The following is an 18,963-nucleotide window of genomic DNA, read 5'->3' as shown; positions in this document are numbered from 1 at the left end:
TGCTCTCACTTGAGAGCTTGAGGAAGGTGAGCCACAATGCTCCTTTCATGTGGGTTGGTGCAGTGTGTCGGCCATTGTTGCTGTGGTTTTGTGCTTGTGGGGCGGCGCGGCGTGGCCTGGAGTCATGGGGACTCAGTCTTGCAGCATGGGTGCTGTGAGGCACCAGGCCGCCCGCCCTGCTGTTGCATTGTTGCTGTGGCGGTGGTTGGCGCACGGCTCCGCTCCCGTTCAGGTAGGAAATGTTAGGACCCACTACGAGGTTTGCCGTGACGTGGCAGTGGGCTTCATACAGTCTGATCAGAATGTTAAACTAAGAACCTCATGTTCAGTTATATATATTTTTGCCGAGGCATTAGATCAAATGTATGATTTTTGGAGGTGCGGTCCATGCTTTTTTTTTGCATTGACCAATGGAGCAGTATGCATTTTTCCAGCTAGTAATACTAGAGGTTAGTACCATTCCGAATAGGGTCACTGTGACGTGGTGGGATGACTTATGTTTTTTTTTTTTTAATCAAAATTAAGGTAAGTACCCTATATTATCCTCATACACTATTGCTATTTATTTACTGAAGGGTATTTGCTTATTTTTTATCTTAGATTTTGTCCATTTAGGGGCCAGTGTGAACATGCGTCTACACGCTGCATGCACACCAACTCATATTCTAGTTCATCTCTTTAGGTTCTTGCACCTTGTGCAAATAAATGGGTGGCCTCCCCCTTCTTTAAGCTGGACATTACATTCATGTAGTCTCCCATGGCTGGGTGTCCATTAGCCGGGTCTCAGCCCTTATTCACATTACTTCACTTGACATATGGCTAGAGGTTAGGCCTGTCCCAAATAGGGTCACCTTGATGTGGTGGGGTGGTTTTCATGTTTTTTTTAATCAAAAAATTATGTTAACTAAGTACTTTACTATTTTCATGCACTATTGCTATTTATTTACTGAACATTATTTCCTTATTTTGTTTTTCATTCTTAAAAATCTTGGTGGTTGAAAAGAATGGCAGATTTAGAAGAATAAAATAAAAAATAAAAAAACTCAAAAAAAAGAGCATAAAATAACAGCAACTGTAGCCACTTTTAACCTGGAGTCAGGTCTTCTAAGTATAAAGCCATGCAGTAATAGGGAGGGATCTTCATGAAATCTTTCCAAAGCAATCCTAGAAACAACAGCCTTGATATAATGGAATAAATAATAGCAGAAAGTTATGCTCATCATGCAACTTAGGTGTGTCTCTCATAAAATCTGATAATCTCCTGAAACCTGAAAAGCCAGCTGTTGCAGAACAACAGGTGTAACTCTGTAGTAGTACTACTTATTTCATTGTAGGTGGAAGAAGTATTCAGGAAATACAATATAATCCCCAAGTGTAAAAATTGTAAAACCGTAGTGTCAGTGAAGCCCATAGCATAAAAGATCCATTTATTGACTTTTCACGGAAAAAGAAAGATCATGAGAACAAAATTTGCATTCTAAAAAACGTTGTGCATGCCAGGCGCTGTACATGGAAAAACTTTAAATAGTAAACAGTTTTAATTTTTATTTCCATAAAATCAATGGTAAAAGGAGAAGATAAGAAATGTTCTTCTATCTTATTAGAGAAAAAGGCCCTTTGATCACTTATCAGTCATTTCTTTCATCCCCACCCACGCTTACACTTATCATTTACCCTCAAAAACTACTATCAGTCTTGAAAGACGAGAAAGATTATCAGCTCATTGAGTGATCAGGTTAAATGCGACATATAGAGGCAGAGACACGCACAGATAAGGTGCAGTTGTTTTCTAATAACTGTTTCCTCTTACCCCAATATTGAATTAAATGGCTGTCCGGCCTTAGAGTAGAAGTCTGCAGTCACTCCAACTGCAGACTTGTGAATCCTCACAGCACATGCGTGCACTACAAGGATTCTCTGGTGCCAGGAGCAGTGGGTGCGTGACCTCAGGTATATAATTTGCATACATGCAGTTACATTCTGACTAGACGTGCGCGGCCTCACTCTATACAAGTGTATTGTGCGAGACCAGACATGTCTAGTTGGAATGTGGCCGGAAGTATCTAAGTCGTATGCTTGCGGTCACATGAAAGCCTCCAGCACTGAAGAACACTGACAGCGCACGCTGTGAAGATTCACAAGTCTGCAGTCACATGAAGTGACTGGAGACTTGTATCCTAAGGCCGGACAACCCCTTTAACAGCTACACTGCTCAGTATTGTCCTCCTTGCTATTGTTGCCAATGAGACGGATACAGAAAGATCGGCAAGCAGAGGGGAAGAGAAAGCAAAAATGTCACTCAAATCAGAAAAATATCAACTATAATGCAAATCATTAAGTACACACGACCTGACAACCAGTACGTTAATGAAATACAAGTGGAGTTCCTATTAGTGGGGTGGGTTTTTTTGTTTTCTCTTTTTTTATAATGTAGGAGGAAACCCACACAAATATGGTGTAATGCAGCGACTTGCTGGCATTACGGTAATGGTCCAGGATGTGTTTTACCTGACCATGTACCTTCCCCCTCAGGTGACTGGTCACATGACTGTGACATAGCACAGGTCCTGCGCGCACAGAATGTCTGTCTGATCACATGACTGACATCAGAAAGGTCCTGTCTGTCTGTGTGTGTGTGTGTGTGTGTGTGTGTGTGTGTGTGTGTGTGTGCACGGGATGGATATATAAACCCTGCTTGATGGGAGACAGGTGTGTTCTGTGAGAGAGGCGTAAGGCCTGTTCCTGTGTGTGTGGGACACCGACCGTGTGAGGCCTAGTGAGGCCTGGCAGCCTGAAAGGCCGAGACTGGATCCTGTGAGTGGATGCTAGTGGCCTTGGAAGGCAGAGGCTTGATGAAGAGTCCTGAAAGGCAAAGCCTGGATCCTGTGTGGATGTCAGTGGCCTTTGAGGGAACGACGGCTAGAGACCCCCACCTGGGAAGCCGCAAAGCCACAGTGGTGGCAGAGTAATGGACTGAGACAGCTAAACCCAGCAAAGGTAATACACTACGTTATATGGACATTGCTATATGATTACCTTGCGGAAGGCTGTACCTGGAGAAAGTGGGCCGGTGTGTCACTTGGCTCATGAATATTGTATATATGTGTGTCAGGGGGCCACTGAGTTGGACCCGGTCATATGCGGTTTATGAAGTAATAAACTGCTGTATTGAGAAAATACCGGAAAGACATTGCACGTGTGCATTGATTGTCGCAGCGAAGCGAGTATCCCCCATTATGATGTCTAGCGCTGCCTTACAATGGAGAGAACACACAGACCTCATGATTATGTTTTCCTTGCTGGATTCAAAACAAGGACACTGAAACATTGTGCCATTGTTACAACTGCTATCTTCTTATGAAACATTTGATGCAGTTATCAATTTTAGCATTGTTGCTTTACAAAAGTTGCTCGGTCAGAAATCTTTTTTCTTAATAGATATGGATGTAATCATCCTTGAGAAAGGAAGAAATGTTATCTGCATAACTTTGTAAGCGATAAGTCTGTTTTGTGACCACAAAGCTCCATTATACACAGCAGAGCCCATAGATGACAGGATGTGAGCAAGCTCCATTATACAGTGCTGGCCAAAAGTATTGGCACCCCTGCAATTCTGTCAGATAATACTCAGTTTCTTCCTGAAAATGATTGCAATCACAAATTCTTTGGTATTATTCTCTTCATTTAATTTGCTTGCAAGGAAAAAACACAAAAGAGAATGAAGCAAAAATCAAATCATTGATCATTTCACACAAAACTCCAAAAAAAGGGCCGGACAAAAGTATTGGCACCCTCAGCCTAATACTTGGTTGCACAACCTTTAGCCAAAATAACTGCGAACAACCGCTTCCAGTAACCATCAATGAGTTTCTTACAATGCTCTGCTGGAATTGTAGACCATTCTTCTTTGGCAAACTGCTCCAGGTCCCTGATATTTGAAGGGTGCCTTCTCCAAACTGCCATCTTGAGATCTCTCCACAGGTGTTCTATGGGATTCAGGTCTGGACTCATTGCTGGCCACCTTAGAAGTCTCCAGTGCTTTCTCTCAAACCATTTTATAGTGCTTTTGGAAGTGTGTTTTGGGTCATTGTCCTGCTGGAAGACTCATGACCTCTGAGGGAGACCCAGCTTTCTCACATTAGGCCCTACATTATGCTGCAAAATTTGTTGCTAGTCTTCAGACTTCATAATGCCATGCTCACGGTCAAGCAGTCCAGTGCCAGAGGCAGCAAAGCAACCCCAAAACATCAGGGAACCTCCGCCATGTTTGACTGTAGGGACAGTGTTCTTTTCCTGGAATGCCTCTTTTTTTCCTGTGCACTCTATGTTGATGCTTTTTCCCAAAAACATCTACTTTTGTCTCATCTGACCAGAGAACATTCTTCCAAAACATTTTAGGCTTTCTCAGGTAAGTTTTGGTAAACTCCAGCCTGGGTTTTTTATGTCTCGGGGTAAGAAGTGGGGTCTTCCTGGGTAACCTACCATACAGTCCCTTTTCATTCAGACGCCGACGGATAGTACGGGTTGACACTGTTGTACCCTCGGACTGCAGGGCTGCTTGAACTTGTTTGGATGTTAGTCGAGGTTCTTTATCCACCATCTGCACAATCTTGCATTGAAATCTCTCGTCAATTTTTCTTTTCAGTCCACATCTAGGGAGGTTAGCCACAGTGCCATGGGCTTTAAACTTCTTGATGACACCGCGCACGGAAGACACAGGAACATTCAGGTCTTTGGAGATGGATTCATGCTTCCTCACAATTTGGTTTCTCAAGTCCTCAGACAGTTCTTTGGTCTTCTTTCTTTACTCCATGCTCAATGTGGTACACATAAGTGACTCGTCCCCTGGGCCGTGGGGCACTCGGATCCGGGCAATAGGGAGCGATGGGAGTAGTAGTGGCAACCCGGTTCCGTGGCTCAGGGTGGTCAGGCCAGTGGTAGTCCGTTATATTGATTATGTCCGACTACGCCACCCGTGGATTGCGGTTATTAGGAACCGCCGCTGCATGCAGACCGCTGGGGCTGATGAGGTGTGCAGCTAGGATAGTGTGACTCCCCACGGGAAGAGTGCGGCCCCAGGGCAGTATAATGGATGGTGGGAGTGATGGTAGTGAGAGTCCCAGTGCTGATAGTGCTGGAGGAGCAAGGAGCACACAGACAACAGGTTGCAGTCCAGGGTCTTTACTAAACAGGTAAACTGACCCACAAACAGTCCCAGCTAGGAGGGGACCTGGATGTCGGAGAGCAACGGGGAAATTGGCCCTGGTCAGGGTGAGGGTGTAGGTCTACCGTGCTTTCTGTGCTCCTTCTGGCTATCTCCTCCTTATAGGGTAACAGCCCACGTTTCCGAGCATTCGTGCTTTCTCGCCTGTATGGCCTGTGACGTGGGTTCCTTTCTGCTCCCAGCCTTGTACGGCTTCACTGGTCCCTTCGGTTGTGGCAGGGCCTCCAGGCTTCTTAGGCCAAGGAATGTACAGTCCCTTGCGGGCTGGTTCTCTGCTGGGGGATGTGGAATCCTTCCAGCCTCAGACACCAAACTCTGGTAAAGTTAAGTCTTTTCTCTGCCAAGACAGGCTCACTTCGCCTCTTGTCTCTGGCTTGTGGCTCTCTCCTACTGCCACACTTCCTCTTAGGTGCAATCAACTTTCTGTCCCTGCTCCACTCTGGGACACGTCTCAAAGCTGAGACATGCAATCCAGTTCTCCCTAACCCTGTCCCCAGTACCAGCTTTTATAGGGGCAGCCTGCTCCCCCTACTGGCCTGAGACAGGAGGCATTGCATGCTAATGTTCCCCTGACCAGAGAACCTCCCCCTTGCTCTCAGACACAGCTTTATTACACTTGTGGCATCCAGGTAGGGTGACACATTCCCCCCTAGTGAAATTTAGTACTCCGGGACTAAACAATAAACAAAGACAATATGCACAACAATAAAACATTAAGAGACAGACGACGCACAAATTGAGTTCTTTAGGTCACAGTGTGGTCTGTGACCAGGTGTCCATATCACCAAAACAACGGGGAGCCTTAACCAGGTGGGGGTCTGTCCTACCCCAAGTCCTTTACAGTCTTAGTTCATTCCTGGGTTAGGCTCAGAATGCAGTCCACACAAGGTCCCGGTTATAAAAAGTCCATAACCTTTGAGTCCTTACGGTAGCTGCAAGAAACTGAAACACGCTATTAATAATCACGCAGGTAACTTGGCAAACATTTCAACATTTTGCAACAGGGTTATTTACAATCTTAGTACACTCTATATTCTCCAGCGAGCGGGTATCTGCCCCTTTGTGCTCCTGGTTGACCTACGTAGCCCACTGTCTGGTGGTGGACCAACCTGGCTTTCCCCACTAGCGTTAGGGGTACAGCTACCAGCTGGGTGTACAGGTAGGGCAGGCAGCTGTCTGCGGGTCCTTTGGCTTACCGCAGGCATGGCAGGCTCACTGTCAGCAGAGGGTTGACTCTCCTGGGCTGCTGGTACAGGCTCTTCTGCCTCTGGAACCGCTTGCTCCTCTTCACCTTCCGGCTCTGGTGTTGGTTGTTGCTGGGCCGGTTGCAGGAAATGCAGGACGGGTACCACTATGGCATCATTTATGCGAGTCCAGGACTGAGGGAACTCTCCGAGAAAGGTGTTGATCATTTCTTCCTTGTCCTCTGCGGGTTCAAGGTCACTCTGATCCTCTTCTGCACTACGGAGTTGCTCGGGGCACCTTTTGAGGTGGTCTCTGGAGACGACACTAGTGGTTTCTCCTCCGTCCTTGGTGATTAAGCACACCTTTGGGTTGTCGTAGTCAGACTGCAGTACGGTGTAGGGTTCCCTTTCCCACTGGTCGTCCAACTTATGTAGCCTTCTTTTTCGCTTTAGGACTTGCTCACCAGGTTCTAGGGGACTAGCAGGGGCGTGTTGATTGAAGAGTCTTTCTTGCTTCTCTCTCACCTGGGCCAGGCTCTTCTCCACACTCTCCTGTACCTTCTTGTACTGCAGTTGCCTTTCCGTATCCCAGTCCGCATCCGGGGAGGTGTCCTCAGGTACTAGGACTCCCATCTCCAGGTCTACGGGCAGCTTACCTGGTCTAGCTCGCATCAGGTAAGCCGGGGTGCAGTTTGTAGCGTTCACCGGGATGTTGTTGTACATGTCTACCAGGTCCGGCAATTTTTCTGGCCACAGGCTGCGTTCCTCCAGGGGCAACGTCTTCAGGAGATCAATGACTATATTGTTCATCTTCTCACACATCCCGTTGGTTTGGGGGTGGTAAGGCGTTGTCCGTATTTTCTTACAGCCATAGAGGTTGCAGAACTCCTGGAAGATTTCAGCCTCGAACGCTGGACCCTGGTCTGTAAGGACCTGTTCCGGATACCCGTGTGGACGGCAGAAGTATTGCTGGAAGGCTCTGGCCGCTGTTTGGGCTGTCAAGTCCTTTACCGGGACCACCACTAGAAAACGGGAATAGTGGTCCACGATTGTCAGGGCATAGATGTATCTTGACCGGCTGGGAGCCAATTTGACATGGTCCAGAGCTACCAGCTCAAGAGGCTGCGTGGTGACGATGGGCCTCAAGGGCGTCTTCTGGCTGGTGCGGTCCTTCCTCCTCAGGTGACAAGGGCCACAGTCTCTGCACCACTTTTCTACAGCTCCTCTCATGCCGACCCAAAAGAATCTTCCTCTTAGCAGGAACTCCAGTTTCTTCCAACCAAAGTGTCCCGCTCTGTCATGGTAAGCCCCCAGGACCATAGCTGCATCCCGCCTTGGGACCACGACTTGCCAGGTCAGCTCGTGCGTCCGGTGGTTGACAATCCTTCTGCACAACTTGCCTTCGTAGAGGAACAGCTTGCTCTTCTCCTTCCATAGCTGCTTGGCTTCTTCTGGGGCATCTGGATCTAGGCGGGCGTCTTCCTGGGTCAACAGATCTTTCACCAGGCGGATGGCAGGGTCACTATCTTGGGTCTCGGCCAAGCTGTGGTGAGGTAGGGGATTCATCATCACAGTTGTTAGATCCTCCTCCTTCACGCGGTGAGAGTGTTGAGCGGCTCCATACCGGTGAAACGCGGGGAGTTCTACCTCTTCCAGCTCTTCTGGGTCTTCGTCACCTTCAGGTAAGTGAGGCATTCTTGATAGGGCGTCCGCGTTGGCGTTGGTTTTGCCTGCCCGGTACTTGATCATGAAGTCATAGTTGGAGAGACGGGCCATCCACCGCTGTTCCAGGGCACCCAGTCTTGCATTGTCCAGGTGTGTCAACGGGTTGTTGTCCGTGTACACGGTGAACTTTGCGGAGGCCAGGTAATGCTTGAAGCGTTCCGTCACGGCCCACACCACCGCCAAGAATTCTAGCTTGAAGGAGCTATAATTCTCCGGGTTCCTTTCGGTGGGCCTCAGCTTCCGGCTGGCGTATGCGATCACCCGTTCTCTGCCCTGTTGGTTTTGGGACAGTACGGCTCCCAGTCCCACATTACTGGCGTCAGTGTGGAGAATGAAAGGCTGGCCATAATCAGGGTAGGCCAGGATCTCATCCCCAGTGAGGGCCAACTTTAGCTGGCGGAAGGACTCCTCTTCCGGTTTATCCCACTTGAAGGGTGGCTTTTGACTTCTGGACTTGGACTGTCCGATCAGGAGGTCCTGCATAGGAGCTGCCATCTTAGTGAACCCGGGGATGAACCTTCGGTAGTAGCCTACCAACCCGAGAAACTGTCTCACCTCTTTGATGTTCGAGGGGCTTGGCCAGCTCTTAATTGCCGTGACCTTGTCAGGGTCGGGGGCCACTCCTTCCGCGCTTACCACGTGCCCTAGGTACTGGACCTTTGGTTTCAGCAGGTGACACTTCGATGTTTTCACCTTCAGGCCATAGCCTGCCAGGGCTTCGAACACCTCAGCCAGGTGCTTGAGATGGTCCTCGTAGGTCTTCGAATAGATGATCACGTCGTCCAGGTAAAGGAGGACCGTCTCGAAGTTTCGGTGCCCTAGACAGCATTCCATCAGCCGCTGGAAGGTCCCTGGTGCGTTGCAGAGCCCGAAAGGCATACAGTTGAATTCGCTCAGTCCCATCGGGGTGGTGAAGGCGGTCTTCTCCTTGTCAGCCTCTGCCACAGGAACCTGCCAGTACCCGCTAGTAAGGTCCAAAGTAGAAAAGAAGTTAGCAGATTTTAGTGCGGCTAAAGACTCTTCTATTCTAGGCAGCGGATATGCGTCTTTGTGGGTGATACGGTTGATTTGTCTATAGTCCACGCACATTCTCATGGTGCCGTCTTTCTTTTTGACCAGAACCAAGGGGGCTGCAGCTGTCTCTAATAACCCCAGCTTCTTTCATCTCTCTTAGCATGCCCTTTGCGTTCTGATAATGTGCAGGGGGTACAGGTCTGTGCCTCTCTTTTATTGGTGGGTGGCTCCCTGTGGGGATGTGGTGTTCTATCCCCTTTACTCTGCCGAAGTCTAGCGGGTGCTTACTAAAGACTCTCTCGTACTCCTGTACCACCCGATAGACTCCTTGTTTTTGGTGCAGGGGAGTGGAATCAGCACCCACGTGGAGTTTCTGGCACCAGTCCTCCTTTTGTTTCTGGGAGCCATTACCCTCCGCCTGAGGAGATGGAGGCAAGGGTTCCACGGCCCTGATAGCTTGGTGTTCGACAACAAACAGTTTGGCGAGTGTAGCGTACCTGGGTAAGTGTACTTCCCTCTCCCCAATGTTGAGGATGCGGACGGGCACCCTCCCATGTCGGACATCAACCACCCCATGTCGGACATCAACCACCCCATGTCGGACATCAACCACCCCCCGGGCTGTCAAAATGGTGGGCCTGCTGTCTGAGTACACGGGTTCTACCATGGCTTGGTAGTCTCTACCTCTCAACCCGATTGCAGTCCGACACCAGATCATCATTTCACTTTTGGGAGGCATGGAAATGGGGAATGGATCACTGAGTCTTACGCTACCGATCTCACCACCAGACAGTTCTACCTGCTGCCGTCTCATCAGGGCTTTTATCTCCTTGTTGAGGACTCTCTTTTGGCTGGAACTAGCATTCACCGCCACCTGTTGTAGAATTACAATTACTTCTGAAAGACAATTTTCAATGATGTTAGTACCCACAGTTATTTTAGGGTGACTTTCATGACGGTCAATGTCCACAATAATCACTCCCTGTGCCGGCAGTTCAACTTTACCAATTTTAATGGTCATCTCCTTGAACCCCATCTGCGGCACGGGTAAGCCATTACTGGCGATGATGCTCAAGTTACTGTCTGGATACCGTGTGATATCAGCATCAGTCCAATACTGCTTAAAAAGTACATAAGGGATTGTGGTTACTTGCGACCCAGTATCCAGCAAGGCGCTCATGGGGATACCGTCCAGCACCACGGGTAAAACCGGGCGCCCCCCAACGTACTTATCACGCCAATTATAAGGGCCTGGTGATCTTATGCCTGGGGGTCGGCCCTCTGCCCCAGGTTGGACCCGTTTAAATTACAGTACCTGGAAATGTGTCCGGGCTGGTTGCATCGACGGCAAATGGGCTGTCCATCCTCTGCGTAGCTGTCTGTGGGCCTCCCTCGGAACGACGGGATCCTCCTCTGTCGACGCCACGGGACATCCTCCGGACTTGAAGCCAGCTTGATGGGTCTCGACGGGTCCACTTGCAACGCCTGGACGGTCCTGGTCAACGCCGCGACGCTCCTGGTCAGCTCCTGGACTTGGTGGTGCAGGCCTTTCGACGGGGCTTGGTTCAGGGCCTGTGCATCAGCCTCCACGGAGTCCATAGAGGAGGGCGCCGCCTCCTGGTGGTAGGTGATAGCAGGGCGCCGGGGGTCTATAGCGCCACTGGTTGCAGATTCACGGAGCACCCTTATGGCCCTGTCCTTAAATTGGGCAAAGGTCAGGTCGGGGTTCTGGAAGAACATGAGGCGCAGTTGGGCCCTGTGGGCGCTGGACAGCAGACCCTCTATGAATTGTTCTGTTAGCAGTTTATCCGTTTCCTGCACACTGCCAGGGTCAGTTTGTTGAATAGCCCTCAAGGCTTCCTGCAGATTTAGGGCATAGTCTCTGATGCTGTCCTGTGCCCGCTGCTTACATCCATAGAACCTCATCTTAATCTCAGCGGAGGTACGTGTATCAAAAGGTACCCCGCAGCCGGGCCAGAATACCCTTCACAGTCCTTTTCTCCTCAGTGGGCCATGATTTTACCTCCCTCTGGGCTGCGCCAGTTAACTGCCCTGTTAATATGCTGACCTTCTGTTCCTCTGTCAGGGAATAAACGTGGAACAAACTGTATAGTCTTTCCTTGAAGTCAGTTAGGGCATGGGGCTCCCCTGAGTACTTGGGCAGCCAGGCCGCTCCCGGGATGTAGGGTAAGGAAAAGGGCATAACCGCTGCTGCAGCTGCGTTGGTGGTAGTGGGCGCCTCTGTGTCCGACATCTTTCTACCCCCCTAGTGGACCGTGGCCTACCTTCCGACGATCCTCTTCTGTAGGCCGCGGCTCCGCTGCTGCTGCTATGGACGAGGACCTGGCGTCGCGTCCTGATGACGTCAGCGTCGCTCTCTCTCCCTTCCAGGACCTTGCGCAGCGTCGGTGCGTGGGGCGGAGCTTCGGATCTCGCGCGGTTTTGACGTCCACGCCCCTCTTCTTCCCGCGCGGCGTCCTGAAGATGGCGTCCGATGGCGGGAAACAGCTGCGGATGGCGGGAAGACGGCGGGAAACGGTCCAAGATGGCGTCTGATGGCGGGAATCGGCTCCGGATGGCGGGAAACGACTCCACAGGTAAGTTACAAAAGTCTTTTTCAGGCACGCAGTACCCGGTGGTTGCGGGTACGAAATCCTGCCGACTACGCCAAAGCTGACTCGCCCCCTGGGCCGTGGGGCACTCGGATCCGGGCAATAGGGAGCGATGGGAGTAGTAGTGGCAACCCGGTTCCGTGGCTCAGGGTGGTCAGGCCAGTGGTAGTCCGTTATATTGATTATGTCCGACTACGCCACCCGTGGATTGCGGTTATTAGGAACCGCCGCTGCATGCAGACCGCTGGGGCTGATGAGGTGTGCAGCTAGGGTAGTGTGACTCCCCACGGGAAGAGTGCGGCCCAAGGGCAGTATAATGGATGGTGGGAGTGATGGTAGTGAAGAGTCCCAGTGCTGATAGTGCTGGAGGAGCAAGGAGCACACAGACAACAGGTTGCAGTCCAGGGTCTTTACTAAACAGGTAAACTGACCCACAAACAGTCCCAGCTAGGAGGGGACCTGGATGTCGGAGAGCAACGGGGAAATTGGCCCTGGTCAGGGTGAGGGTGTAGGCCTACCGTGCTTTCTGTGCTCCTTCTGGCTATCTCCTCCTTATAGGGTAACAGCCCACGTTTCCGAGCTTTCGTGCTTTCTCGCCTGTATGGCCTGTGACGTGGGTTCCTTTCTGCTCCCAGCCTTGTACGGCTTCACTGGTCCCTTCGGTTGTGGCAGGGCCTCCAGGCTTCTTAGGCCAAGGAATGTACAGTCCCTTGCGGGCTGGTTCTCTGCTGGGGGATGTGGAATCCTTCCAGCCTCAGACACCAAAGTCTGGTAAAGTTAAGTCTTTTCTCTGCCAAGACAGGCTCACTTCGCCTCTTGTCTCTGGCTTGTGGCTCTCTCCTACTGCCACACTTCCTCTTAGGTGCAATCAACTTTCTGTCCCTGCTCCACTCTGGGACACGTCTCAAAGCTGAGACAGGCAATCCAGTTCTCCCTAACCCTGTCCCCAGTACCAGCTTTTATAGGGGCAGCCTGCTCCCCCTACTGGCCTGAGACAGGAGGTATTGCATGCTAATGTTCCCCTGACCAGAGAACCTCCCCCTTGCTCTCAGACACAGCTTTATTACACTTGTGGCATCCAGGTAGGGTGACACATAAGGACACAGGACAGAGGTTGAGTCAACTTTAATCCATGTTAACTGGCTGCAAGTGTGATTTAGTCATTGCCAACACCTGTTAGGTGCTACAGGTAAGTTACAGGTGCTGTTAATTACACGAATTAGAGAAGCATCACATGATTTTTCAAAGGGTGCCAATACTTTTGTCCACCCCCTTTTTAGGTTTGGTGTGGAATTATATCCAATTTGGCTTTAGGACAATTCTTTTTGTGTTTTTTTCATTGAAGACAAATTAAATGAAGATAATAATACCAAAGAATTTGTGATTGCAATCATTTTCAGGAAGAAACTGAGTATTATCTGACAGAATTGCAGGGGTGCCAATACTTTTGGCCAGCACTGTATACAGTGGAGCCCATATGTGACAGGATGTGTGGAAGCTCCATTATACAGAGAGGAGCCCATATGTGACAGGATGTGTGGAAGCTCCATTATACACAGCGGAGCCCATATGTGACAGGACGTGAGGAAGCTCCATTATACACAGCGGAGCCCATATGTGACAGGACGTGAGGAAGCTTCATTATACACAGCGGAGCCCATATGTGACAGGACGTGAGGAAGCTCCATTATACACAGCGGAGCCCATATGTGACAGGATGTGTGGAAGCTTCATTATACACAGCGGAGCCCATATGTGACAGGACGTGAGGAAGCTCCATTATACACAGCGGAGCCCATATGTGACAGGACGTGAGGAAGCTCCATTATACACAGCGGAGCCCATATGTGACAGGACGTGAGGAAGCTCCATTATACACAGCGGAGCCCATATGTGACAGGACGTGAGGAAGCTCCATTATACACAGCGGAGCCCATATGTGACAGGACGTGAGGAAGCTCCATTATACACAGCGGAGCCCATATGTGACAGGACGTGAGGAAGCTTCATTATACACAGCGGAGCCCATATGTGACAGGACGTGAGGAAGCTTCATTATACACAGCGGAGCCCATATGTGACAGGACGTGAGGAAGCTTCATTATACACAGCGGAGCCCATATGTGACAGGACGTGAGGAAGCTTCATTATACACAGCGGAGCCCATATGTGACAGGACGTGAGGAAGCTTCATTATACACAGCGGAGCCCATATGTGACAGGACGTGAGGAAGCTTCATTATACACAGCGGAGCCCACATGTGACAGGACGTGAGGAAGCTTCATTATACAGAGCGGAGCCCATATGTGACAGGATGTGAGGAAGCTTCATTATACAGAGCGGAGCCCATATGTGACAGGACGTGAGGAAGCTTCATTATACAGAGCGGAGCCCATATGTGACAGGACGTGAGGAAGCTCCATTATACACCCCAGATCAAATATCCACAGAGGAAATATAGAGCAGTATAACATGATGCATATGACAAGTCCTGCACAGGGACTGAAAATGAATATTCACTGGAAATGGGGGAAGGGGGTGGTTATCGGTCATCTAAACATTTCATGACAGCAATCCATGTGTGAGGACAAGGTGACCTCGCGTGATGTGTTCATATCCTCTACAAATTAATACATGGTTATTGTTATGTTGTATTGGGGTACAATGCCTGATATCCCCTGTCTTCTTGTATATAGTTTTAAAATTTTTTATAAAATTTAAAAAAATTAAAAAGTACAGGGAGACATTGTCAGAGTGTGGTAAATTTATTGCTTTTATGAGAACATCAGGAAAAATGACAACTAAAGCACAGCTGAACCCTGACTCAGTTTCCTGCAGTTACATGACATTTATCTGCTGCCTGGTTCAGGGTTCATATCACACAAATGTTGTGTGAACCTATCTCATAAGTATTTTTTTTTTCTTTAGAAAAAAAAAAATGGAAATTATAAGTACAGTGTATATTTATTGTGATTGGGGCTTCAGATTTATCTACCAAAATGTATACAGTTAGCATTCATATGCCAAATATTTTTTGCTTTCCAGGGAGATCCAAATGCATACTGCGATATACAGCATATTGACATACACATTCATACATGCCGGTTGTATAGCATCTGTCTGAGGCATATTTTAATATATACACAAAAGCAAATAATTTAAATGGAAGTCATAAATGCGATGGAAACAGACTTATTTGAATTGGAACAATAAAGAGCTGTCTCAAGGAGACTGATATCATTAGATCCCTTTATCTACTAGATGCCATAATTAAAACAACCCAATCTGTTCTAGTACAGTCTAGGAGGATTATAATGAGGCCAATCTAGGCTACCACCAGGGCCCAAGGTTCTGGGGGGCCCACGGCCAGACTGCCATTATTATAATATTTTGTACACCACCATCGGCAGCTCTTGTGAGCAGGGCGCCTTCCTGAAACTCCATTGCTGGCTGGCAATAGAGAGGCAGCGCAGCTCCCGTCACGTTTTCTGTGATGTACCTTAGTCAATGCGATGACGTTATCGCACCAAGAAGATCGTATGGAAAGGAAAGTATTACATTTTTTTCTGTTCAAATGAAATGGGGGTCGGAGAGAGGAAATTATAATGAATTGAAGTCGGGTTGGGAGAGGGGACATAATGAATTGAGGGGAGGGGGTATGTAATTAGAATGAATTGGGGGAGTAGGAGGTGCACAGGTGGGGCATTGATGACGCAGGAGAGTGACTGAATGAATTGAGGGAAAGAACAGGCGCTAGTTTATATATTTATTGGGAGGGTTAAAAGTGGCTAATTATAGTTAACGGGGGCACAGTGGTGAATTATCAACTTATATTTGTAATGGTGGGTTGCATGATAGCTAATTATATATTAATGGTGGGTGCATGTCTGTATTCAGTGGAGCAGGGTGGGGGATTTCTTATTCAGGAGACAAGTGTGTACATATATGTGAGCTTTTTTATTTTCAGGGCTGCGGTGATCAGTACAACAAACTCTACCCGGCGTTAGACTATCGACATGAAGGTTTGACAAGATGAAGAAAAATGCTGTAATTAAATGAGACATCAGCAGTGAGTTACTGGATGTTACCGTATGCTTATACGGACCGACCGGAGGCACTAATCGACCACCAATCGGTAAATCAGTATCGATCTGCAGTGGTTTACTGTAGTCTTTCTGTTTACACAGGCTATGAAACTATGCGCACTGAGTGATACATCCCATATTATATAGCATTCCCTACTGTTAAATATAGCGCTGTCCCTTATTACATAGAATTCCCTTTTGTTACAAATAGTGCTGTCGGGTATAATATAGCGCCATTTCTTATTACACAGTATCTTATGTGTACTGCTATGTTATGTATAGTGAAGTACACAAGAGAAAAGAAATTGCATGGTGCGCCGCTGTCTCTGTTATTTTGCATCTGCAGATTTGCATTAGAGCACCTGTGTGTTAATCATATGTCCCATCTCATGAGCCCTCAAGGGAATCATGTGCCACATCAAGTGATACATCAGGTGCTGGGGGCCCCACATCTTTTAAACTGCCCGGGCACTGGCTACTCTTATTTCACCCCCAAGTACAGTTGTGGTCAAATTTTTTGGAGACTAACATTATGGTTCTTTCACAGTTTACTGCTTCAGTGTTTTTAGACCTTTTGATCAAAATGTTTATACACGTTTCCAAGATTGGTCAGAGGTTTGCAATAGGACTGAGGCATGGGAAATTTCCTAGCCATAGAGCCAAAATGTCAATATTTTGTTCACCGAGCACCTTTAGTGATGACTTTTTTGCCTTGGCATGGTGCTCCATCATGCCAGAAAAAGCACTGTTCATCATCAAATTGCTCGAGTGGATGGGAGAAGTAGCTCTTGGAGGATGTTTAGATAACATTCTTCATTCATGACAGTTCTTAGGTGAAATTAGGATGAGTCCACTTGCCTTGGATGAAGAAAGGCAACACAAAACAAGTGGTCACAGGAAGATTACTGTAGGCATGACACCGGACTCATGGTGGCACTCACCCTTTTTTCTCCGTACAATCATTCTTCCAGATGTCCCAAAAACTCTGAAGGGAGCTTCCTCGGAGAAAATAACTTTACCCTAGTCCTCTGCAATCCATCACTGTACTTCCTGAAGAATGTCACTCTGTCCTTAATATTTTTCATTTAGAGAAGGGCTTTGCTTTGATGCCCTTCTTGACACAGTGCCAGCCCAGAAAGCCTTCACCTCACCAACTCACTGTGCCTGCAAATTCACTGACTTCTGCCATTCCTGAGCAAGCTCTGTATTAGGCCACGTTCACACATTCAGTATTTTACATCAGTATTTGTAAGCCAAAACCAGGAGTTGATAAATACAGAAGTGGTGACATGTTTCTATTATACTTTTCCTCTGATTGTCCCACTCTTGATTTTGGCTTACAAATACTGATGTAAAATACTGACCAAATGCTGAACGTGTAAACGTGGCCTTAGCGTTGAGTTGATCCTGTAGCTGAATCCTCTTTTGGAGATATTTCTGCCATTGCTGGACTTTTTTTATGCAACCTGAAGCCCTCTTCATAGCAACAGAACCACTTTCTTTGAAGTGATCCAATAAATGCTTGATTTAGAGGCAATCTTACAAGCAACATCCTTACCTGTAAAGCCTTTTTGATGCAAAGTACAGTAATTATGTATGAGTGACTGTCACTCTTCATAATAGAGTTCATGTAAATTCCCACAACAAAAAGTGAAGCAGCAGACTTTGTGAAAACCACAATTTGTAACAATGTCAAAACTTTTGGCCTCGACTGTACACCCATTGAAGAGCGACATAACCTCCCATTCCAGATGGATGTTGTCATTGATCCATTACAAGACTGGTGTCAGGTGGGTGTATTTCATGGTCTGTATATGGACTGCAATGCCTGGACTGACTGTGGGTGTCCTAACCCAAACGTAAAGCCATTATTTGCCTATAAGATCGGCGCAGGAAACCCACGGTCAGTTCAGGTATTGTAGCCCACATACCGATTGTCTGAGAGACCTGGCGTAATGAAGATTAGCCAGTCCTATCTGATCAGGTTTTCAAGAAGGGCGCAGGTGTACCAAATACCTAGCATATAGGACATGGCATCTACTAGTTGCCACCCACTACACCCAGCAAGTAGAAGTGGCAGCTAGAAACTAAATCAAGGCCAACAGGAAGAAAGTTTCATTTTAATAGGGTTGTCCCTAAATTGTTACTTTTATCAAGTCTAAGTGGGACCTTTGTCCTATCACTTTCTAATACATACAGACAGCACTTCCTACATTGTGGGCACACACTGTATGCCAGTGTACACGAGACAGCTCCTGCAGCACATGACTGTACATGGAGCAGCCTGTTATACCAGGGCCACGCCGGGCAGATCACCGAACCTGGCAGCCCTGTACATCACTGCCACTACCACCTACCGAGCTATACCCTGCTGTACACACAGCCCATGTTATAGCGGGAAGGCTGAATGGCTGCTGCTGCTGCGGATCCCATACCCACCACATACAGCCTGCACGTACCTGGCACTGGTGGCATTAAAGCTGGTGCTGCGGGTCCCCGGTGTCACTAGTTGCCGCAATGATAAGTGCACCAGTCCTCTGATGCCGAGCACATAGAGCAGCAGCACTGCCGGCACTCCAGCACCAAACACCAAGGCACGGCTCCGAGTCTTCCGATCATTACCACCGTTATCCTCCCGCCGGTTCCCATGACCGGCCCCAGCCCCAGAACTGGGCACATTGTGCCGGGACCGGCGGACAGTACCTCCCGACCTCTCCATGCCTGACACACTGAAGCTCCGGACACACTGTAGCTCCGCCTGCCGCTGCCATGGGAACTCCCAGCCAACCAGAGCCCGCGCTGTCACTGATCCGACCAATCACATTGCTGCAGGAAGCAGCCGACAAGCAGAGAATTCCCGGTTGTTCTTGCCGGCAAGTAACAGGGGGCGGAGAGGGTCAAACTGCTCATTCACCAGCTCTCAGCGCTTATAGTCTCATCGCTGCGGCGGAGCACATATTGGAGCGCCCAGTGACATCTGCCTGCAGCACTGACTGTGTACTGAGCTCCACAGATGTGTGTACAGCCAGAGTGCGAGCTCCACTCCTTCATAGATCTCTTGCACATAGCTGTATTTCATATCAAGGCATACAAGTGCTCCTGACATTGACATTACGCC

The 18,963-nt window shown here is 48.4% G+C and overlaps 1 protein-coding gene across 1 annotated transcript in view; it reads right to left on the bottom strand.

Annotated features, from left to right (window-relative positions):
- ERMP1 (endoplasmic reticulum metallopeptidase 1) overlaps positions 1-18,641 on the bottom strand; it is an 89,540-nt gene extending 70,899 nt beyond the window's left edge. The window contains exon 1 of the mRNA XM_073669024.1: positions 18,305-18,641. Coding sequence (XP_073525125.1) covers positions 18,305-18,564 — 260 coding nt within the window. The 5' untranslated portion in view covers positions 18,565-18,641. The remainder of the gene's footprint in view (positions 1-18,304) is intronic.
- Between the last annotated feature and the right edge of the window lie 322 nt (positions 18,642-18,963).

This window comes from Phyllobates terribilis, unplaced genomic scaffold (assembly GCF_046119375.1).
Source record: "Phyllobates terribilis strain yellow unplaced genomic scaffold, ASM4611937v1 Scaffold_1__5_contigs__length_1240528914, whole genome shotgun sequence".
NCBI classification, from domain to species: Eukaryota; Metazoa; Chordata; class Amphibia; order Anura; family Dendrobatidae; genus Phyllobates; species Phyllobates terribilis.
The sequence above is the reverse complement of the archived record's forward strand: the minus strand, read 5'-3'. Positions and strand labels throughout refer to the sequence as shown.